The sequence below is a fragment of the Carcharodon carcharias genome, chromosome 14 (assembly GCF_017639515.1).
Source record: "Carcharodon carcharias isolate sCarCar2 chromosome 14, sCarCar2.pri, whole genome shotgun sequence".
Taxonomy (NCBI): domain Eukaryota; kingdom Metazoa; phylum Chordata; class Chondrichthyes; order Lamniformes; family Lamnidae; genus Carcharodon; species Carcharodon carcharias.
The window spans coordinates 128,138,252-128,163,041 of NC_054480.1; the positions used below are offsets into that span (position 1 = coordinate 128,138,252).

At 45.3% G+C, this 24,790-nt stretch overlaps 1 protein-coding gene across 1 annotated transcript in view; it reads right to left on the reverse strand.

Annotated features, from left to right (window-relative positions):
- Positions 1-507: 507 nt before the first annotated feature.
- The window catches only part of mef2b (myocyte enhancer factor 2b), a 127,794-nt gene continuing 103,511 nt past the window's right edge, over positions 508-24,790 (reverse strand). Inside the window, exons 6-9 of the mRNA XM_041203711.1 lie at positions 15,415-15,584; positions 13,909-14,011; positions 4,161-4,311; positions 508-2,826 (exon numbers count right to left, since the gene is read on the reverse strand). Of these exons, the coding sequence (XP_041059645.1) occupies positions 2,520-2,826; positions 4,161-4,311; positions 13,909-14,011; positions 15,415-15,584 (731 nt within the window). The 3' untranslated portion in view covers positions 508-2,519. The remainder of the gene's footprint in view (positions 2,827-4,160; positions 4,312-13,908; positions 14,012-15,414; positions 15,585-24,790) is intronic.

Consider the following 24,790-nt stretch of genomic DNA (forward strand, 5'->3'; position numbering starts at 1 on the left):
CAGCACTCCCTTTCAACAAAATAATATGTTTGGTGCCTTTATCAGCCGATTGGGATTTCTGAGGGAATGTTTCATTGCATCGCTATGCTCCTTTTTGTTCCAAAGGCACTGGCTCTTAGTGAGGTACTGTCTTCCAGACATCAGAGGGGAGTTGAGGGGATGGGAAGGAAGAGGAGAGGGGAAGGGAAGGGAGAGGAGGAGGAGGAGGGAGGTGAGGCGAGGGCAAGGGAGGCGAGGCGAGGGAAGGGGAAGAGAGGCAAGGGAAAGGGGAAGAGAGGCGAGGAAAGGGGAAGAGAGGTGAGGAAAGGGGAAGAGAGGCAAGGGAAGGGGAAGAGAGGCAAGGGAAGGGGAGGTGGGTCGAGGGAAGGGGAAGAGAGGCAAGGGAAGGGGAAGAGAGGCAAGGGAAGGGGAGGTGGGTCGAGGGAAGGGGAGTTGAAGAAAAGGGAGGTGGGTCGAGGGAAGGGGAGGTGGGGTGAGGGAAGGGGAGGCGAGGGGGGAAGGGGAGGTGAGGGGCGTGAGGAGAGGTTAGGGGTAGTGAGGGGAGAGGTGGGTGGCAAGGGGAGAATAGGGGGAGAAAACAGGAGATGAGGGGAATTTATCTTAAATGCAGCTGGCAAGCTGCCTTATGATTGCTCCCAGACCAGGAACCTGTTATTGAAAGACATTGTGTCACTCACAGAATCACACCCTCATGACAAAAATGTGGCACAGGCACCCTCTCCCCGATGGTACAAAAAAAAGTTTGCCATACACGTTCCCTTTTACCCCCACCTTTAAACGGGTTTCACACCACAGAGACTAGAGTGACACAGAAATCTATTCGCACTGCGAAAAACCTTCACTTTTAAAAAATAAAACTGAACAATATTTAACAAAGCAATGGTTTCCCATTTGAAACTGGGGGGGTGGGGGGTGGGGGAGCGGTTTAACCCTCAAGATTCGAATATTCAGGAGCATTGAGAACCTGTGATACATTCCCTCTGCATCCGGGAAAGCAGAGAAACCCAGAGCTTTATTTTTGTTCTACGGTTAGATTAACTGTGAGCTACGATGCCCAGAGTTTACAGAAACACATTTCCAGCCTGTGATATCCACAAAATAAATGATAGAATGTGTCGTCTCTATGATCTAACGAAAGGCTGTTTTTAACCTAACACCAGTTTTTACACCCTACCTCATTTTACTTTTGGTTGGAGTGAGCGAGGGGTGATATCAAAAGGGATGCAAAGCCCGTGTTCCTCCCAATCCTGCGGGATTCCTGCCCAGCAGCCTAGGTTAAAATGAGCCCTCAACCCTTCCCAAAACACCTTGTCTGATGGGTGCAGGAGTGAGAACGATCTGTGGGGCATGAACAAGAATTGCTCCGACAGTCTCCATCTTCAATTGCGTCTCCCTGTCCCATCTCCTCCACGCCCCCCCCACTTCTCAAAATGGCCAGATGTTGGATTACCAGCTGCTTTCCTGGGTCAGCTATGTTGCCCTTGTGGCACTGTGGATTGGTGCAAATATGCCAATGTGAGGCAGGCAAGGATGAAATCCTGATCTCGGTTGTGGATGAGCTCAGAGTAGAAAGTAGTAACCCTCTGCTGCTGGACACCCACACCCATGGTTTACCGGGGAAATGCACCCCTCCCCATCCATGCAAAACTGAGGAAGTTGCCCGTATCAATTCCTGAACGTACAAGGTAGCATAATTTTAGCCAGGGCAGTTTGCATGGTGAAGGGGGTTGTGGGGGACTGCATTTTGCCCCACCACCCTAGTGGGGTAAACGGGGGAAACTTCCAGCCTCGGTTCCTGTGCCTGATCACTACCCAGCATTCCCTTGCGCGTGCTTCAATGGAGTTCAAGCGAGAAGAGGACTGTGCGTGGCCGCGATGCCACATATAGTCAAACAGCCTGCCATTACACACGTGAGGAAGGGCCACTTGGGACAGGTGTTACCAGAGATGCCCAGCACCCGGAGAAACCATCGTCCCAGGGTGGCCTGTCCGGCTCTCCCGCCCTCAGCCACGGACCAAGAATTGAGCTTAGGATCTTTCATGGTCCGTGTGGCAGCAAACACCTGAACGGGGGTGGTGGGGGGAGGGGAGGGGAGGTGCGTGAGGCACATTTACCACATGCTTCCACAGAGGTGAGCCGCAGATACTAAAGGGGGTGGGAGGGAGAAGGAACAAAAAAAAATAATAAATGCATCTAAGGACAGAAACAGAGCGACAGAAACCCGCGTGAAGGCCTCTAGCCAGCCGAGGTTCTGGGGAGAAGCCACAAAGAGGGACAGAAAGAGAAGCTGAGGAGCAGGGAACACCCCTTTTCCTGCTCCCCCAACCCCCCCCACCCCAATCAAAGTGGTAAATGCCAGCCTGGTTCTCAAAGGGCTGGCCGATTCGATGGTAAATTAATCCCTGGCCCCTATGATGGAGAACACAGGAAGAACTGCAAAACAATAAAAGCAAGATCCAGGAGCTGCCTCCGTCAGTTTTTTTTTTAAAATGGTAAATTTCAGCATAACCGCGGGGCGTCATCTCTGCCAGCCATCCACAAGACGCATCCGCTTGGCTGTGAGGCTGTCCTCATCCCTGGCTGGGGGCCGGGTCAGCACAATGGGGCACTGGTAGCCCTTGGCGTAATCCTTGGGTTCTTCACAAGGGCTGTGGGCGCCGTCCAGCCCGCTGAGTGCCAATCGTCCCTCGTGGTGCTGGAACATTCCACCACCCCCTCCTCCTCCATCGCTGTGGGGGGAGGCACGTTCCGACTTGATGCTGACCGTTTGAAAGGTGGGCAAGGTCAGGCTGGAGCTCTGGCTCAAGTGAGAGTTGCCAATAACCCTAGCGGGGGGAACAGAGAGAGAGAGAGAGAGAAGGGAAAAATAAATTAGGTAGTGGTTGACGTACATGTTAACTCCATCTACCCTGCACCCCCCTGCATTGGTTCCTTCCCTAATAAAAACCCATGAACCTCAAAAGTTTTACTGTTTTCTACTGACCCTCAACAGCTTTTTGCGAGAGAGTTCGTCCCAAATTTCCACTCCCCTTTGTGTGAAGAAGTGCTTCCTGACATCACCCCTGAACGGCCTGGCTCTCATTTTAACATTATGCCCTTCTAGGTTCTGGACTCCCCCCACCAGAGGAAATTGTTTCTCGCTATCTATTTTTTGTCAACTCCTTTAATCATCTTAAACACATCAGTTATAAGCTCCTTAAATCTCCTATCCTGGAGGGAATGCAGGCTTAGTCTGTGCAACAGTCCTCGTAATTTAACTTTTTAGCCTCAACCGAGAGTCCATCTAATCCTTGAACCTTTCGTGAAGCACCTTTGTCCCAGCAGTCACTGTGTGAGGAGCTGAGGTTAATAAACAGTGTGTAATAAATGATCTGCTTTCCATTCTACTTGACAGGCACCTTGATGTTAATGCTTAATCAAACTCAGCTTGGAATAGTCTCTCAAAAAGAAATGCACGATTTTTAAAAAAAAATTAAAAATAAAGTTCAGGATCAAGGTCATCAGGTTTTAAGTTACAGTCCTAAAGAAACATGATGTGATTTGTTTCTGACACAATGCAGTGTGATTATTGCCAGGCCCTGTGTGTGTACAGTGCACATTCTCCAAGCTCAGCCATGTTTATGGGCCAAAAGCAGGAGGCAAATCCAATGCTTTCACTCCAGGCTTGGCGGCTCCATGTTAAAAATCAAACTAGCATTAGGTGGGGCCTGGGAACAGATAAGGTATGATTATGGCTGCATATAGTGACATTACAGGTCCTGCTGAACATGGAGATGAATGGGTAATTCTCCTGTCAATCACACCTGACGGTCACACTGCTGTAAGTGACTGGGATGAATTCCATACACACACACACACACACACACACACACACACACACACACACACACACACACACACACAATCTGTGTTATGTAACTATCCTCCATTCACTGAACCTTGCTAGATAAATCACCCTGCTATTATCAGAAGTTGCTGTAGTTTAGATCATGAGGTCGGTTTGCTGTAGTTTGCCGAGGCTCTTTTTAAATAGACTTTGTTTAGTTTTGCTGCTGTAAAATAAACTGTTTGCAAAGAGCTCCTGTCTGCCTCCAGCTCTTTGGCGAACAGAGCTGCCTATTGACACTCAGGATGGTTACAGGCAGAGTGTATGACTTACCCCAAATGGGGGTGTGCTGAAGATTGAAGGTCATTCTGGTGCGGATGATGGTGTTGGTGCTGCCGTGGCTGCCAAATAGCAGCCTGGTCCTGATGGACTCCACCTGGTGAGTTGTACACAGAGACAGAAGCGTTGTCATTCAGTGAGTAACCTGTAGATCAACAGGGAACAGGAAAAGAAGGTGACATTTAATTAAACTCGGTGGGTGTATGTGAGATTGGAGGAACTTTAGAATAAGCAAGTTGTTGAGGTCTGAAATGCATTGCCTGAAAAGGTGGTGGAAGCAGACCGAATAGCAACTTTTAAATGGGCAAGATTTGAAAAGGAAAAACTTGCAGGGCTGTGGGGAAAGAGAGAGGGAGTGAGACTAATTGTACACCTCTCTCAAATAGTCAGCACAGGCACAAAGGGCTGAATGGCCTCCTTCAGCATTCTAGGCTTCTATTTATTTAATCAGCATCAGCCATGGCTGTTAGTGGCTCTCCTGCATCTGAGTCAGAATGCTGTGGGTTCAAGTCCCACTCCAGAGGCTTGAACACAAAAGCTTCACTAACGTTCCTAGTGCAGGTACTGAGGGGGTGCTGCACTGCCAGAGATGCCAGCTTTCACATGACACATTTAACCAAGGCCAGTCTGCCCTGTCAAGTGGGCGTAAAAGATCCAATGGCCACTATTTCAAAGAAGATCAGAGAGTTATTCATGACATCCTGTCAATATTTCATGCTCAACAAACATTAAAAAGAAACGATCTGGCCATCAGGGGAGATGGTGTGTAAGAAGTGGTAATGTCTCTGGACAAGTGGCCCAGGCTAATGCTCATGGGTTCAAATCCCACCACGGCAGCTGGTGGAATTTCAATTCAATTAATAAAATCTGGAATTGAAAGCTAGTCCTATGGTCACCATTAACGAGGCAATCATTGATTGTTGTAAAAAACAAAACTCATCTAGTTCACTAATGCCCTTTAGGGGTGGAAATCTGCCGTCCTTACCTGGTCTGGCCTACATGTGACTCCAGACCCACAGCAAAGTGGTTGACTCTTAACTGCCCTCTGAAATGGCCTAGACAGCCAGTCAGTTCAAAGGCAATTAGGGATGGGCAACAAATGCTGGCTGTGCTGGCGATGCCTACATCCCATGAAAGAATATATTTTTTAAAATGTCACTGCTGTTTGTGGGATCTTGCTTTGCGTAAATTGGCTACTTTATTTCCCCACATTATAACAGTGACCACATTACAAAAGCGCTTCTTTGGCTGTAAAATGCAACATCCTGAGGTTGTGAAAGGCGCTATATAAATGCAAGTGAGTCTAACCCCGGCGCATATCAAAGACCCCTGACTCTCCTGCCAGTCGACATGATAAGCTGCAGAGGCAGGTGTAAAGCAAAGCCAAATGCAGGCTGATCCAGGGATCACAAAAGGTGACAAAATGGGGTGAGCAACCATACAACTAATTGCCAACTCTGGTTGAACATACTTCTGTCCAATTCCAGATGTGACCTCTCTTCTCCAACCGCCTGTCTGGTCAAACAGCCCTCATACTTTCCTGCCATTCCCCCAACGATCTTCTTTAATTAATAAACAAAAACGTTCAAAGGAAATAAAATAAACACCAATCCCCTCACTCCCCACCCTAGGATTTGCTCTCAGCCAGTGTCCCGGTGATGAATGTTTAATTTCTGGAGGCTCCAGGGCAATCCTGGAGGGTTGGCAACCGAGGAGACAATCCTAACTGGAGCAAGCGGCAGCCACACCAACTAATTTATGTTACTGATGCTAGTGAAGCCTCTTTTTAAGCCATCATCGATGGGGACAAAATTAAACTCGGCCCAAGAGCAAAGAGACTTTACTTTGCCCCTTAATGGGCTGCACAATGATCAACATCAACAGTAAAATTAGCCTCCACAGGAAACAAAGATCCAATTCTCAGCCTGTGACGATCAGAACTCAGAAGGCTGTGAATCTTTGGAATTGTCTACCCCAGAGGATGCCCAGTCATTGGCCTGAATTTTACCTTCAGCGTGTGGGCGCGAGTCCAACACGTCGGAACGTAGTATGACAGGAGGTGATGGTGGGCGTGTGTTCCACATGATATTTTGGTCGGTGGGCGTGCGCTGGAGTTGGCTGCGTGCCCACCGATAATTGAAAGGCCTTTTAAGGCCATTAGGAACCTAGTTAACTTGAAATTTACGCTGCCCGTCCAGCCTAACGGTTGGTGGGCAGGCGAAAAGGCCAAGAGGCCTTCACATTTTTTAGGGAACCTCATCTGCGAGCGGGATGAAGTTTCCTAAAGCTAATACTAACTAAATTAAACCTTTATTTTGGAAATAAAAACATGTCCCATCCCATGTGACACGTTTCATTAAATTTTTAACATCTTTATTTATTTTTTTTTAAAAAGCGCTTCAATCTCCCCGAGGCAGCTCCGTGTCTCAGGGAGACTGAAGCACTCTTTCACGTGGATGCGCAAACTGCATGCTAGGCCCAACTCTCCCTCCTCCCCCAGCCCTGCACAGGTTGGGCTCTGTTTGCGATCCACATGCAGGGTGGGCCTGCCCGGCGTGAAACCACGGTGCGGGGCTGATCGTGAATGGCGGTCATCTCTCCGCCCGTCTCCGCTGAACCCACCCGACGAGGGGAAAATTCGGGCCATTGAGTATATCTAAGACAGATGATTGATTCCACTAGTGCCCAAAAATCCAAGGATGGGTGGGTGTGGGGGGGGGGGGGGTGGGGGGGGGGGGGGGGGGGGGGGGGGGGTGGGGGTGGGGGGGGGGTGATAGTCGAGTTGAGACAGGAAATTGATCATGAACTAATTAAATGACGGATCAGATCCGAGCGGATGGATGTCCCACTCCTTTGCCATTTTCTTATGTCGGCTGTTTGCTGGATTCAGTTGTCCTAGCCTCATTCAGCCATGAGGTGGCAGTATTAAGCAACAAGCCCAGCAAGATTAGTCAGGGAACATCAAACTTCCACTTAACATTGTCCATGCTCACTGATAAATTTATAGTCTGAAACCAATGTCTGCATTGTGCTCACCTCTTAGACCTAGGTTACAAAGCATCGCACAATGAACGTGGCCGCAAAGGAACTCTGTGTGTATGCTCTCTGCTCTCTGGGAAGCTAATTATAAACAGGTATGAGCCTGCGAGCAGCAGCAAGCACAGTTCCGTTAACATCAAAAAGTTCTATTTCAGATCAGAGTGATGAGCAAAAAAGTCTCCTCTATCTTCTGGCCATAAGGGACTAATGTAAAATGGACTTTGCACATTCACTCCTGCTCCTAGCATTGGTGTGGTCAACGCCACAGAACAACTCCTAAATTGACAAGGGTCACATTTCACTTTGTGGGACCATGCTGTGCGCAATTTGGCTGCCACATCTTCTACTCAGCAGTGCTACAGAATGGCTGCTGTTGAAGGAATTAAGAACAGTCACACTGGCATTGTGAGCTGCTATTGTGAAGTTAGAGTTCAGTTGTGGGCACACCATAGAGAGAGCTTTACTCTGTACCCGGCCTGGGAGTGTTTGATGGGGATAGAGGGAGCTTTAGTCTGTATCTAACCCTGTGCTGTACCTACCCTGGGAGTGTGGGGGCAAGGGATCAAAATTGGGAAGATGTAGTAAACCAAAGAGTAGAGGCAAGGCAAGACAGAAAGGTATTAATGTGGGAAATGATGAACAGTCTGTGACAGGAAGGGACAGATCTAAGAGTAAATCAGCAGATAAGGCTAGATGCTACAAAAATAATAAAAGGACAAAATTAATGGCTCTGTATCCAAACAAACGTAGCATTCAAAACAGTTGAATTGATAGCACAAATAGAAATAAATAGGTACGATCTGGTAGCCATTACAGAGACATGCTTACAGGATAACATAGATTGGGACCTGAATATTGAAGGGTACGCAACATTTAGGAAGGACAGGGAGTTAGGACAAGGTGGAGGGGTGGCTCTGTTAATTAATGATGGTATTAGCACATTAGAGAGGGATGACCTAAATTCAGGAAACCAGGATGTAGAAGCGGTTTGCGTTGAGATGAGAAATGATAAAGGCAAGAAGTCACTTGTGGGAGTGGTGTACAGGCCCTCTAATTGTAACCACACAGTAGGACAGAGCAAAAAGAAGGGATAATGGGAGCTTGTCAGAAAGGTACAGCAATAATCATGGGGGATTTTAATCTACATATAGACTGGAAAAATCAGATGGGCAAAGGTAGCCTAGAAGAAGAGTTCATAGAATGTTTTCAAGATAGTTTCTTAGAACAGCACGGTCTGGTGCCAACCAGAGTGCAGGCTATACTAGACCTGGTACTGAGCAATGAGACAGGATTAATTGATATCCTCATTGTCAAGGCACCCCTAGGTGGCAGTGATCATAATATGATTGAATTTTACATTCATTTTGAGGGAGAAATGAGTGCGTCCAAGGCTAGCTTTTAAAATTTAAATAAGGGCAATTATGAGGGCATGAAAGCAGAGCTATCTAAAGTGAATTGGCAAATGAGGTTAAGGGATAGGTCAACAGAGGTTCAGTGGCAGACATTTAAAGGGATATTTCAGAATACACAGAATATATACATTCCAATGAGAAAGAAAAATTCCAAGGGGAGGGTCCACCATCTGTGGTTAACTAAAAAAGTTAAAGACAGTATAAAACTTAAAGAAAAAACATATAATTACACAAACATGGGTGGCAGATCAGAAGATTGGACAGAATATAAAGAACAGCAAAGAATGACAAAAAGATTAATAAAGAGGGAAAAATTAGAGTACAAGAGAAAGCTAGCTAGTTATATAAAGATGGATATCAAGAGTTTCTATCGATATTTAAACAAGAAAGGAGTTAACAAAGTGAGCATTAGTTCTATGGTGAGTGCGCCGGGGAGTCGATAATGGAAAGTAGGGAGATGGCAGATGAAAAACAGGTAGTTTGCTTCTGTCTTCACTATAGAGGACACAAGTAACATCCCAGAAGTAGCTGCAAATCAGGAAATTGGGAGGGGAGGAGGAAGGGGAACTCACGATAATTACAATCACCAGGGAAGTGTATTGAGCAAATAGTTGGGGTTGCGGGCTGACAAATGCCCAAGTCTTAATGGACTTCATCCTAAGGTCTTGAAAGAAGTGGCTAGTGAGATAATTATGATGCACTAGTTTTAATTTTCCAAAATTCCCTAGATTTGGGGAAGGTTCTATTAGATTGGATAATAGCAAATGTAACTCCTTTATTCAAAAATGGAGGGAGACAGAAAGCAGGAAACTACAGACCAGTTAGCTTAATGTCTGTCATAGGGAAAATGTTAGAAGCTATTATTAAAGATGTTATAGCAGGGCACTTAGAAAAAAATCAAGGCAATCAGGCAGAGACAAGATGGTTTTGTGAAAGGGAAATCATGTTTAAACATTTTATTGGAGTTCTTTGAATGAGTCATATGTGCTGTGGATAAAGGGGAACCAGTGGATGTCCTGCACTTAGATTTCCAGAAGGCATTTGATAAAGTGTCACATTAAAGGTTATTGTGGAAAATAAAAGCTCACTATGTAGGGGGTAACATATTGGCATGGATAGAAGATTGGCTAACTAACAAGAAGCAGTGAGTTGGCATAAATAGGTCTTTCTTTGGTTGGTAGGATGTGACGAGTGGTGTGACACAGGGATCAGCGCTGGGGCCTCAATGTTTTACAATTTATATTAATTACTTGGATAAAGGGACCAAGGAAAGGTTGCTAAATTTGCTGATAACACAAAGATAGATAGGAAAATAAATTGTGAAGAGGACATAAGGAGGCTGCAAAGTGAAACTGGTAGGCTAAGTGAATGGGAAAAGATCTGGGAAATGGAGTATAATGTGGGCAAATGTGCAATTGTCCATTTTGGCAGGCAGAATAAAAAAGAAGTTTATTATCTAAATGGTGAGAGGTTGCAGAGCTCTGAGGTTCTGAAATTCGGAGGGATCTGGTGTCCTAGTGCATGTAGCACAAAAGGCTACTATGCAGGTACAGCAGGTGATTAGCAAAGCCAATAGAATGTTATCATTTATTGTGAGGAGGATTGATTACAAAAGTAGGGAGGTTTTGCTTCAGTTGTACAGGGCACTGGTCAGACCACATCTGGAGCACTGTGTACTGTTCTGGTCTCCTTATTTAAGGAAAGATGTAAATGCATTAAAAGAAGTTCAGAGAAGGTTTACAAGACTAATACCAGGAATGGTTGGACAGGTTTCTCTGGTTGGTAGGATGTGATGAGTGGTGTACCACAGGGATCAGTGTTGGGGCCTCAACATTTTATAATTTATATAAATAACTTGGGTGAAGGGACCAAAGGAATGGTTGCTAAATTTAGGTATCCACTGGAGTTTAGAAGAGTAAGAGGTGACTTGATTGAAACCTTTAAGATCCTTTGGGGTCTTGACAGAGTGGGTATGGTGAGGATGTTTCCTCTTGTGGGACAATCTAGAACTAGGGGTCACTGTTTAAAAATAAGTGGTCGCCCATTTAAAACAGAGATGAGGAGAAATTTTTTCTCTCAGATGGTCATGAGTCTTTGGAACTCTCTTCCTCAAAAGGCAGTGGAAACAGAGTTTTTGAATAGTTTAAAGGCAGGGCTTGATTAACAAGGGGGAGGCAAGAATGTGAGGTTGAGGTTACAATCAGATCAGCCATGGTCTTATTGAATGGCAGAGCGGGTTCAAGGGGCCGAGTGGCCTACTCCTGCTCCTAATTCATGTGTTTGATGGGGACAGTGTAGAGGGAGCTTTACTCTGTATCTAACCATGTGCTGTACCTGCCCTGGGAGTGTTTGATGGGGTAAGTGTAGAGCGAGCTTTGCTCTGTATCTAACCCCGTGCTGTACCTGTCCTGGGAGTGTTTGATGGGGACAGTGTAGAGGGAGCTTTACTCTGTGTCTAACCCCGTGCTGTACCTGTCCTGGGAGTGTTTGATGGGGACAGTGTAGAGGGAGCTTTACTCTGTGTCTAACCCAGTGCTGTACCTGTCCTGGGAGTGTTTGATGGGGACAGTGTAGAGCAGGCTTGTCCTGGGTTGGATGCAGCCCCACTGCCTCCAAGGCATTTTCATCTGGCCCGCCACATCGTTGGACTCAACTTTCCGGACAGAATGTTGAAAAATGCTGAGAGCCTGCCCATCCAATCACAGGCTGCTTTCTCCCGGTACTGGCTGCCGATTGGCAGCCACTGGTGACCCTATCAGCAGCCAATGCAGGGAGGAACCAACGTGTGATTGGACGGGCTTCACGTAATCAGTTGCCAGTTAAGGAGGAGGAGGAGCTCAGAGCAACAGGTAAGTTCAGTGGGGGGGGGGGGGGACGTCTGCAGAGGGTCTGGGGGTGCTCGGAGCTGGCGGGCCCATTGGGGAAAGGGGGTGTGGTGGTGGCGGTGGGGGAGCACAGCTGAATCCCGGAGCTCTGGCGGCCTTGGTTTTGATTTTCACCAGGGATTGGGGGTTGCGGGTGCTTGGTGATGGGGAGATGGCAGCCCCGATGTCGAGGGGCCTCCATTTTATTTTTCTCCGCGTTCTCAGAGCTGGTGGGGCTGGACCCCAGGTGGCCTCGAATTTAATTGACTCAGGGGGGTGCTCGGAACTGCGACTTTGCGCCGAAGGGGCATAGTGGGGGGTCAGGCCGGTCTTTGGGTGGGTGTCCTACTGCAAATTTAAGCTTGGGGGGTTGCAAGGTTGGGGTGTGTGTGTGAGAGAGAGAGAGAGGGGCGAGTGTGGGTGTGTGTGAGACAGAGAGAGAGAAAAAGGCGAGTGTGTGTCTGTGAGAGAGAGGCGAATGTGTATGTGTGCGAGAGAGAGAGGCGAGTCCATGTCTGTGAGAGAGAGAGAGGCGAGTGTGTATGTGTGAGAGAGAGAGAGAGGTGAGTGTGTGTCTGTGAGAGAGAGGCGAGTGTGTATATGTGCGAGAGAGAGAGGCGAGTCCGTGTCTGTGAGAGAGAGAGAGAGGCGAGTGTGTATGTGTGCGAGAGAGAGAGAGACGAGTGTGTGTCTGTGAGAGAGAGGCGAGTGTGTATGTGTGAGAGAGAAAGAGAGAGAGGTGAGTGTGTGTGTGAGAGAGAGAGGCGAGTGTGTGTGAGAGAGAGGCGAGTGTGTGTGAGAGAGAAAGAGGCGAGTGTGTGTGTGTGAGACAGAGAGAGAGAGAGTTGAGCGTGTGTCTGTGAGAGAGAGTCGAGTGTGTATGTGTGCGAGAGAGAGAGAGAGGCGAGTTTGTGTGAGAGAGAGAGGCGAGTGTGTGTGTAAGAGAGAGAGAGGCGAGTGTGTGTGAGAGAGAAAGAGGCGAGTGTGTGTGTGAGACAGAGAGAGAGGTGAGTGCTTGTGTGTGAGAGAGGCAAGTGTGTGTCTGTGAGAGAGAGAGGCGAGTATGTGTGTGTGTGAGAGAGAGAGAGAGGTGAGTGTGTGTGAGAGAGAGAGAGAGAGGCGAGTGTGAGTGTGCATGCGTGTGAGAGAGGTGAATGTGCGTGTGTGATAGTATGTGTGAGAGAGAGTGTGAGAGAGAGGGTGAGTGAGAGAGAAAGAGAGAGAAAGAGGCATGTGTGTGTGTATATTTTAGAGAGGGGTGGGAGTGTGTGTCTGGCTCATTCTAGTTTCAGGGTTCTCATTCACCCTCACCCCCACACACCAAGAGGCACTTCACCCACTCTCACAGTGGGCGAGGGTGATTGAGTGAGCACTCTGAGACTGGGAGTGAGCTGAACACTCCCATCTTTTCAGACTGGTGGGCAGCCTCTTTATGGTCGTCTTTATTTATTGCTCATTTTTGAAATAATCAATTTATTGTTGTGACTATTTTGTGCTCAGCAAGTTGTTCCTTTCATACATCAGCATTTTAAAAAAAATTTAATGTTGTGCTGAACGTTACCTTTCTGAAAATTGTTCATCACCCCCATGAGTGTGAGAAAAATTGAAGTGTGCCCCCCACCCCATGCAAAAAGATTGGACAAGCCTGATGTAGAGGGAGCTTTGCTCTGTATTTGATGTATTGGTTAGGAATCAGATGGAGTGTTTAATGTGCAGCCAATTCCTTATTGGCTGGTTTACATTCTCACCGAACATTAAAGTGATCCCCGAATGTGCACACAGCTACAGAAACAATATAGTAACGAGTAGATAATCTGTTTTTAGTGGTATTGATTGAGGGATAAATATTGGCCAGGTCACTGGCAAAACCTCCCCAGCTCTTATTCAAACAGTGTCACGAGATCCTACTTCACCTACTAGAGAGGGCAAATGGGTCCTGGGTCTCATCCAAAAGACATCACCTCTGATAGTGCAGCACTTCCTCAGTGCTGCTACGAGGAATATCAGCTTGGATTATATTCTCAAATTCTGCAGAATCTTCTGACTCAGGGGCAGGAGTGCTACCAACTGAGCCAAGTTGACACATAGGGCACAGGGATATACTGCCACTAGCCCTAGCTATCTTCTGCCACCTTTTTCACACAACAGCCTATGTAGTGGGTGTTGTCAGCCTGTTTGACTGAATGTGTTACAGATGAGACTAGTTCTAGCACCTTATCATTGGCCTATGATCAATCAACTCAGTATAGGTCAAGGACAATCAAGCCTGAGATCTTCCTGCTCTCTAAGGCTTACAGAAGGAAGCACTGACCTGCTAAAGCATTAGAGGTTGCCTTTACTGCCCTGTAATATGGGAGTGAGGATGGGGATGGAACAATCGCAATGGAGTACATGTATACTAGTATACTAATCAGCAAATATTCCTACCAGTTAGGCTGGAGGAGTAACCCCCTAATCCATGGCCAGTTAGACTGGGAGTTGTCATGGTAACCATCGGTGAGGTGGGTTGTAGAGTTGAAGTATTCGTTCTCTAGTGGGAGAAAGGAAGGTTAAAAATAGCATATAAAATTCTTCACGTCAGAATATCTTTTTTTTGCATAATTGTATATGAAATATCCTAAAATGGGACATCAAACGCTTCCATGTCAGAATCAAGCTCTGCCTGTCAGATGTAATTCCTGCCCTCCACCCTTACAAACTTTTCCTTTTGTTCTTTCCCATTACCACCCATCCCCCCACTACCCCCCCACCCCCCCCAGCTCCCAAAACTACCTCCCCCCCCTGCCCTCACCCTCCTAAAAACCTCGCTGGTCATCATCTCTCTCTCTCCATAGATGCTGCCAGATCTGCTGAGTATTTCAATGACTGTATCATGGTTTAGATCCAATGTAAAGCTCCCTCTTGTCCATCAATGAAAGTCAGTCTGAACTATTTTCCAGCCACTTTAGTTGTCAATTTAGTGTAAAGTTATAGGTAGTTTTACAATGTAGACTTGGCATGGGAAATTGGATTGAGTACTGATGGAAAGCAACCAAAGTCACCTCTGCAATGATGAATCAATAACTCCCAGGTCAGTTACACTACAGTTAGACAAAGGAAAAAGCTTCCTCTATCCTGCCGCTTCTTTGGCCCAGACTCAGAATACTACCCCTTACACCTCTGGGAGTGGCTTTTCAATTTTAGCAATGGCCTCTCAGAGTTAGGTTGCCAACTTGTTTCAAATCTGCACCCATGTTATTCTGTTGGCCAACAGCCTCTGCCAATTGGATTGTCCAAAGTCAATGGTACAGCCTATCAGATAGGTGAGACATTCATCCAATCAGTGCCTTAGACAGGGTGTGACAAAGCTTCGCTACATTGATTCCTGGGATGAGAGAGTTGTTCTATGGGGAGAGATGAGTAGAATGCATCTATACTCTCTGAAGAATGAGAGGTGTTCTCATTGAAGCATGTAAGATTCTGAAGGAGTTTGAGAGGCTGTTTCCCCTGGCTGGAGAGTCTAAAAACTAGGGAGTATAGTCTCAGGTTGAGGTGGACCATTTAAAACTGTGGTGAGGAGAAATTTCTCCGCTTAGAATCTTTGGTATTCTCTGCCCAGAGATCTGTGGATGATCAGTGGTTGAGGATATAAGATTTTTGGAATGTAAGGGTGTCAGATGGGGGAAGTGGAATTGAGGTTGAAAATCAGTCTTGATCTTATTGAATAGTGCAACAGATTTGAAGAGCAGTATGGCCTACTCTTGCTCCAATTTCTTATGTTCTTGGGTTATTATTAAGGCTTTTCATCCATGTCCCCAAAGGCCAGTGTGTTACCCCACTGCCAGTGTGTGTTTTCCCAGGATTATCATCTAAGTGCAGAGGAAAGTCAAAGGGATTCTGGTAACCAACGAAGTGTAGGAATAAGTGGCCAACCAATTGGAATTAAGCACTCACCAGTGACGCAACCATGTTCCTGGAGCCAGTTGAGACCACGTGCATTTCACCTCTGCGGTTGTCGGGGCCAAGGTTCACAGGGGTCGGGGACCTTGTTGCCATGTTTCTATTAAGGTTACCAGGGGAGACCAGCATCCCTGGTGAGACATGGGTATTCAAGTAACCAGCACCTGTCACACAAAAGGAAACCAGCATATGGTGATAAATAAACAGGTAAACTCAATTTGACCACATTTCCATTGCTGGTTTATCTTTAAAACTGGAGAAATCTAAGTGAATGGCCAAGGCTCACAATAGAAGACAAAATTAATGGTGAAAATATTAGGTGAAAAGGTAAGGGATATTGAGAAGTGGTGGGATTTGAACCCATGTCTCAAGAGCATTAGCCTGGGCCTCTGGATTACCACTATGCCAACGTCACCCCTTTAGACATTATAGCTTAGATAATAGAATCATGCAGATTGTTGGAGGGAGCAAAGGTAAAACATCATCCTGCTCTATGACCCTCTGAGATCCTTGTGTTTCTCCAATTCCATCTTCCTGTTCATCTCCCCATTCCTTTGCTCCACCATTGGCAGCTGTGTCTTCATCCACCTAAGCCCTAAACTCTAGAATTCCCCACCTAAACCTCTCCATTTCTTTTTGTTTCTCTCTCTGCTCCTTGAAGACGCCCCCCGCCCGGTACAACTCAACTCTTTGACGAAGCTTTTGGCCATCTGTCCTATTATCTTGTTCTTTGGCTTTATTATGAAAGGAATTGAACATAAAAGTAAGGATATTACTTTTATACAGTTTTACAGGGCATAGATGAGATCGCATGTTGAATACTGTGTGCAGCGTTGGTCTCTTTATTTAAGGAAGGATGTAAATGCATTAGAAGCGGTTCAGAGGAGGTTTACTAGTTTGATACCTGGGATGAGTGGGTTGTCTTATGAGGAAAGGCTGGACAGGCTGAGCTTGTTTCCACTTGGAGTTTAGAAGAGTGAGGGGTGACTTGATTGAAGCATATAAGGTCCTGAACAGTATTGATAAGGTGGACGTGGCAAGGATGTTTCCTCTGGTGGGTGAGTCCAGAACTAGGGGGCACTGTTTTAAAATTAGGGGTCACTTTTAGGACAGATGAGGAGAAATTTTTTCTCTGAGGATTGTGCGACTTTGGAACTTCTGCCTCAGAAGGTGGTGGAGGTGGGATCATTGAATGCTTTTAAGGCAGAGATAGATTCTTGTTAGGCAAGGGAATCAAAGATTATTAGGGGAAGATGGGAACGTGGAATTCGAAACACAAACAGATCAGCCATGATCCTATTGAATGGTGGAGCTGGCTTGAAGGACTGAATGGCCTAATTCTGCTCCTATTTTGTATGTTTGCAATTACGTTGCTGTGAAACGTTAGCTCTGTTTCTCTCCACAGATGCTCCCTGGCCTGCTGAGCATTTCTAGCATTTTCTGTTTCTAATGCAGAATGTAGCACTGGTTAGACCCACCCTAAAGCTTCCTCTACTCTGCCCCACCAATGGATCTCAGCCTCAACCTCATACCAGTCACTTGTGTGGCCATTTTGAGCAAGGTTACTAATTTAGTGGCAAATTATGAGTCGTTTATAATGCAGACTGGGTGTCCTTGAATGATAGCATCCAATATTTTCTCTACACTGACCTGAAACGTTAATGCTGTTTCTTACTCTGCAGATGCAGTCCAGCCTGCTGAGTGTTTCAGGTTGATTACACTCCTGGAAGCACCTTGGGATATTTTACAATGTTAAAGGTGCTATATAAACGCAGGTAGTTGTCGTAAGAGGCCACGTTTGAGAGTTTCTGATGTGCATTGAGTTTACTTGACAGAGGAAGAGCCTGGTAGATCAGGGAATTTTTAATAAATTGATTCTCAGGATATAGGCCTCACTGGCAAGTCCAACACTTATTGCCTGACCCTAGTTGCCCTGAGTTCCGAGCAGCCACTCGGGGCAGTTGAGAGTCAACCATGCTGGTGTGCGACTGGAGTCACGTATAAGCCCAGGCCCGGTGAGGACAGCAGGTTTCCTTGTCTAAGAGGATATTATTGAACCAGTTTGGTTTTTTGACAACAGCTTTGTGGCCACTTCTACTGATGCCAGCCTTTTATTTCATTCCTTTGAAACCAATTTAAATTCTCAAACTGCCATGATGGGATTTGAATTGCCGTGGCCAGGCCTCTCGGTTAGCATTAAAATAACCACTGCACTGCTACACCCTAATTTGGGTTCAGAGTTGACCTGTGAGTGTTTGACGCTGACACCATTTGCTCAAAATAGAACGCGCTTCATTCTCCAACACTAACACCCCGATCCCTGTGAATACACAACAGTTATACTGCGTGAAGTTGACAGTAGGCTTAAGTTCAATTCCTGATCTGTACTGAGCTGATCTCAGCGGGGACTTCACTTATTGTCTGGCCTACACAGAAAAATGAAAGACTTGCATTTCTGTAGTGCTTTTCACGACCTCAGGATGTCCCAAAATACTTTACAGCCAATGAAGCACTTTTGAAGTGCGGTCGCTACTGAAATGCGACAGGCATATGCACTGCAAACTCTTACAAACAGCAATGTAATAATGACCAAATAATCTGTTAATACCAGATAATGACCAGGTAATCTGTTTCAGATTTTCATTGAGACACAAATATTGGCCAGGACACTGGGGATTACTTCCCTCCTTTTCTTCAAGATAGCACCATGAAATATTTTACATCCAACGAGGGGTGCAGACAGAGCTTCAGTTAAACATCTCATCTGAAAGACAGCACCCCAACAGTCTGTACTAGTACTGGATCCTCAGTCTGGATTTTTGTACTTAAGCCTCTGGACTGGGACTTGTACCCACAACCTTTTGATTCAAAGGCAAGAGGGATACACACTGAGCCCCAGCAGATACAGAAAGGTCACTTCAGATAAGGTTGGAGAAAGCTGTCATAGAATCACACAATCCAGGAGGTCATTCAGCCCATCGTACCTGTGCCAGCTCTTCAAAGGAGTTTATCTAATTAGTCCTACTCCCCCTGCACTTATAGCTTTACAAGGTTTTCTCCTTGTCGTCTTGAATGAACTGTCACCCTAGTAAAAATAAATCTTTGAGTAGCAATACCAGCTTAAAGACTCCTCAATCTGTGAAATTGTGGCTTGGGGCATTACCTGAATCTCTTGCTTTGTGAAGATGGTACATATCTTTTGATAACAGATGACAGAGGTAAGGGATGGTTTCTATTGAGCACTGGGACACAATATCAAAGTACAGGGGTGAAACCAAGACATTAATTCTCCACTGCTAGTGCTAAAAATAGATTATGGTCACCTCTAGTTTCTCACCCCGACTCAGCCAAATGCTGTACTTAAAATACTTGGACAATGACTTCTGTACACATCTTGAAATTAATTTGTTCAGACTTAGGTATCAGTTATGTTAAATATAAACCACCCGAACCTCTCAACGATATTTCAGCCTGTCTTTCACTCCTAGGTGTCTGTTACCTGTTATTCTATATAAACCACCCAAACCCCTTAATTAGATTCCAGCCTATAGTTCACACCCGTGTATCTGTTATTCTATATAAAAAAACCTAAACCTTTTGATTAGGTTCCACCCTGTAACTCACTTCCGGGTATCTGTTTTTCTAAATATATAAACCCTCCCTGAACCCCTCAATTACATCCCAGCGTGTAACTCACTCCCAGTTATCTGTTATTCTATATAAACCACCCAATCCCATGGATTAGATTCCAGCCTGTAACTCATGCCTGGGAATCTGTTATTCGATGTATAAAACCCCCCTCAATCTCTCGATTAGATTACAGCCTGTAACTCTCTCCCAGGTATCCATTTTTCTCGGTACAAATCATAATAGGAATGAACTTTAAGCAGATGTGATGATAAAGGGACATTGGATGTGACTGTGGTCAACCTTATTAACACTTTTAACACTTTCTTTAAAAATCAATTTCAGTGGTCATGGCGTCATTGATGAATATTCTTTTAGAAATTGTCGAATAAAGGGTCACAGTGGCAGGTTTCCCAAGGGGAGGAAGAGATGATCAAGAGCATTAACCACTGCCCCACAACCTGCCCCTGTTAGCCAAGTGACCCTCCTGCATTTAACCTTGGTGGAGGATCGCCAACGCTCCAGCATTGCCCTGGAGGCTCCAGATTTAAAGGTTAATCTCCTGGACACTGTAGCAAGCAACCTCTGGAGAGAAGTATCGTAGGGTCAACAACAGGAATGTTTGTTTGTTAGTCATTGTTTATTAGTTATAAAAATGTTAGACTAGCTGGGGATGAATGAACTGCATGGTTGACAGTGGAGAATCATCCAATTTGGTAGTAATGGGTTAGGGTTAGTCTATTCACTTTTCAAATGTCCATTGAAAAGCAGGGCGCCATCAAGATGGACATGGGCAGTCAATGGCCCAACAAGTCCATCCACCTGTTTGGGGTGGGGGGGGGGGGTGGGGGGTGGCAGGTTGTGGGGGATACAGGGGGTATTTGGATGTAGGGGGTCATGTGATCAAAATTCTAGGAATATATTCAATCAGGATTGGTGACCCTACGTGGCCTTCATTGGTCCAGGCTTCTTAAAAAGGAATGTATAAAAGTGAAAGAAAAAACATACAATATGGCAAAGATTAGTGGTAAACCAGAGGATTGGGAAAGTTTTAAAAACCAACAGAAGATGACCAAAAAATAAAGAGGGAGAAAGTAAACTTAGAGGGTAAACTAGCAAGTAATATAAAATCGGACAAAGCTCCTTTAAATATCTAAAAAGGAAGAGACAGGCCAAAGTCTAATATAGGCCCCTTAGATTTTGAGGCTTGGGAAATAATAATAGGGAACCAGCAAATGGCAGAGGAGTTGAATAAATACTTTACATCAGTCTTTACAGTAGAAGACACTAATAACATACCAATAATACTAAATAATCATGGGGCAAAAGAGAGGGGGCGGAAGAAATAAATACAATAACAAACACTAGAGAAAAAGTGTTAGGGAGACTAATGAGGCTAAAGACCATTCAGTCATCTAGACCTGATGGGTTGCATCCTAGGATATTAAAGAAAGTGGCTGCAGAGATAGTGGATGTACTGGTAGTAATCTTCCAAGAATCCTTAGATTCTGGAAAAGTCCCAGATGATTGGAAAACTGCCAATGTAACTCCCTTATTCAAAAAGGGAGGGAGACAAAAAATAGGTAACTATAGTTAGCTTAACTTTTGTCATTAGGAAAATGTTAGAGTCTATTATAAAAGATGTAATAGCAGAGCATTTAGAAATGCATAATATAATCAAGCAGAGTCAGCATGGCTTCATGAAGGGGAATCCATGTCTGACAAATTTATTAGAATTCTTTGAGGAGGTAACAAGCAAGATAGATAAAGGGGAACCAGTAGATGTAATATATTTGGATTTCCAAAAGGCATTCGATAAGGTACCACACATAAAGCTACTTAATAAGATAAGAGCCCATGGTGTTGGGGGTGGTATATTAGCATGGATAGAGGACTGGCTAACTAATAGAAGACAAAGAGTTGGGATATGGGGGTGGGGGGTGGACATTTTCAGGATGGCAACCTGTAACTAGTGGAGTGCCACAGGGATCAGTGCTGGGGCCACAATTATTTACAATATATATTAATGACTTAGATGGGGGAAGTGAATGTACTATCACCAAGTTTGCAGACAATACAAAAATAGATGGGAAAGCAAGTGGTGAGGATGACACAAATAGTCTGCAGAGGGATATAGACAGGTTAAGTGAGTGGACAAAAATTTGTCAGATGGAATATAATGTGGGAAAGTGAGAGGTTATGCACTTTGGCAGGAAGAATAGAGGAGCTGAATATTATTTAAATGGAGAGCGACTGAAGAAAGCTGCAGTTCGGAGGGATTTGGGGGTTCTTGTGCATGAACCACAAAAAGCCAACATACAAGTTCAACAGGTAATAGGGAAGGCAAATGGAATGTTGGCCTTTATTTCAAAGGGAATGGAGTATAAAATAGGAAAGTCTTGCTAAAACTATACAAGGCACAAGTTAGGCCACGCCTAGAATACTGTGAACAGTTTTGGTCCCCTTATCTAAGGAAAGATATACTGGCATTGGAGGCAGTCCAGAGAAGGGTCACTAAGCTGATCCCGGGAATTCTCTTATGAGAAGAGGTTGAGTCGGTTGGGCCTGTCCTCATTGGAGTTTAGAAGAATGAGAGACAAGCTTATTGAAACTTATAAGATTCTTAGGGGGCTTAATAGCGTAGATGCTGAGAGGTTGTTTCCCCTTGTGGAAGAGTCTAGGACCAGAAGGCATAATCTCAGAGTAAGGGGGCGCCCATTTAAAACAGAGATGAGGAGAAATTTCTTCTCTCAGAGGGTAGTGAATCTGTGGAATTCTTTACCGCAGAGAGCTGTAGTGGCTGGGTCATTAAATATATTCAAGGCTGAGATAGACATATTTTTAATCAGTAAGGGAATCAAGGGTGATGGGGAAAGGCAGGAAAGTGGAGTTGAGGATTATCAAATCAGCCATGATCTCATTGACCATAAGACATAGGAGCAGAAATTAGGCCATTCGGCCCATCGAGTCTGCTCTGCCATTCAATCATGGCTAATAAGTTTCTCAGCCCCATTCTCCCGCCTTCTCCCCGTAACCTTTGATCCCATTACCAATCAAGAACCTATCTATCTTGGTCTTAAATATACTCAATGACCTGGCCTCCACAGCCTTCCGTGGCAATGAATTCCATAGCTTCACCACTCTCTGGCTAAAGAAGTTTCTCCTCATCTCTGTTCTAAAAGGTCTTCCCTTTACTCTGAGGCTGTGCCCTTGGGTCCTAGTCTCTCCTACTAATAGAAACATCTTCCCCACGTCCACTCTATCCAGGCCTTTCAGTATTCTGTAAGTTTCAATCAAATCCCCCATCATCCTTCTAAACTCCATTGAGTATAGACCCAGAGTCCTCAAACGTTCCTCATATGTTAAGCCTTTCATTCCTGGGATCGTTCTCGTGAACCTCCTCTGGACACTCTCCAGGGCTAGAACATCCTTCCTGAGGTACGGGGCCCAAAATTGCTCACAATATTCTACATATGGTCTGACCAGAGCCTTATAAAGCCTCAGCAGCACATCCCTGCTTTTATATTCTAGTCCTCTCGAAATTAATGCCAACAATGGTGGAGCAGACTCAGTGGGCTGAATGGCCGACTTCTGCTCCTACGTCTTGTGGTCTTATGGTGTTAACAGGATGTGGGTATGGCTGTCAAAGCCAATATTTACGGCCTAACCCTAATTGTCCTTGAGAAGTTGCTCCCCGATCTTGTATTCCTTCGTTCGTGCCTTCACCTGCTCTGCAATGGTAGTCAAGAAGGGATTCAATACCATCCCATCTCGTTTAAGAAACTGTGAGAGGGACAAGTGTTGAATCCCAAAAGATGACAACAGAACATTTGATGCACGACAGGATTATCCTTTTCTCCAGATCGCAAATAAAAGCACGTTTTGTAATGGAATAATGGTGTTAAAGCATTTTCTTAAATCCCCAACCCTCCCCTTCCTCCTTTCGCCCCTTCCTCCTTCCCCTTCCTCCCTTCCCCCCCACCCTCCTCCATCCCCCCTCCCCCCTAACCCTTCTCCCTCCCCCTCCCCCTTCTCATCTCCCCCCCCCTCCCCCCCTCCGTGGGATAATCCTTGGCTTCTATTTGGCAGCTGGGGCACAGTTCTGCATCTGTGATTCTTACTGTGTGGGAAACAGCATTTTAAAGACTCAGGTCCCATCAGTCCACCTCCCAGCATGTTACAACATCCCTGGGAGTTGTCCTCAAGCAAGATCATTGGGGTGATGGTGCCTGACAAAACATTAGAGAGTACACGGACTAGGGCTCAGTTCAGCTCGGGTCCACATAGAGGATAAGATCAGGCAACGGCGAGACTTATGGTTCATGTAAACCCTTTGCACATTGTGAGCAAACCCACTTCCTGTACACACCACGACCCTGTGGCTACAATCACAGGCTTCGGCCTACACAACACCCACACCAGGCACGATATTACTGTGCACTTCCATCTAGGAATGGAAAATATTTATAAGCCAGAGTTAACCCTTGCGAGAAGTTTTGTATCTTTTTGCCCCATACATTATGAGAATTGTCATAGGTTCTATTTTTATCATTTGCTGATTTTTGTGGGTGGTGAATTATGTCCAGATTTTCATTTCCATAGTTACCACACTACTTCTTTTCTTTTCGTTTTCAAGTTAAAAGTTCATGCTGATGAGAGATTGAAGTCTTACAGCTATTTAGCAGCAAAGACTCAAACTAGAAAGAGCTTTCCCTCATTTCTACCAAAGCACCAGTTCATACTTGTTTACAGAACCGACAATCAAAAAAGGAGGGAATCCTTCACAGATTTATTTCCTCTTTCTTAAAAATTAGCATTGCTATGGCATCTTTCATGATTAGGACTTCCCAAAGTGCTTTATAGCTGATGAAATATTTTTCAAGCTTAGTCACTGTCATAATGTAGGAATCACAGTTTTCAATTTCTGCACAGCAAGCTCTCAAAAACAGCAGTGAGATAATGACCAGATAATTTATCTGTTAGTGAAGTTGGTTAAGGGATAAATATTGGCCAGGGCTCTGGGAGTAAATCCTACGCTCTTCTTCGAAATGGGGGCCATGGGATCTTTTACAAAGGGTACCCTCAAAGGATAGAGTAGGTCTCAATTTGACTTCTCATTCAAAGGACCCCTGACAGTGCAGCACTCCCTCAGTGTTCTAGTAGAGAACAGTATAAGGTTATTGATCGGAACAATGGTGCTGTTGTATAAGACTGTAGGCATACCAGAACTGGAATAACATTACAATAATACTAGATCTGTAGGGGACCTGAGGCTGATAATAATAGCCATGTACCTAGGGGTTTTTAGGATCAGGAGCAACCAGCCCTGGAACTCCTTCACTAAAACACTTGGCCTCCCTATCTCTCTCCCCTCCTTTAAGGCACCCCTTATAACCTACCTGTTTAACCAAATTGGGGTCAAACAGCCCTAACATCTCTTTATGTGGCTCAGTGTAAAACTTTGTTTGAAATTTGCTCATGTGAAGGGAAAACATATTGGGATCTTTTACTGTGTGGAAGGTGCTATGTAAACGCAGGCCCTTTTAATTGACCGGTACAGCAGGCGCTCTGCATAACGAGGGAGCCCACGTGGTGACTCAGTGTGAATCTGTGCGTTGCACTAGTGAAATCATTCAGGCAGTGATACAGTCAGCTCGTCCTCTAACCCCAGCCTCTCCTAGGCACTGGGTCAATTTGAAACCGTGGAGCTGCATAGCACTGAGTAATGCTCAACAGGAAATCC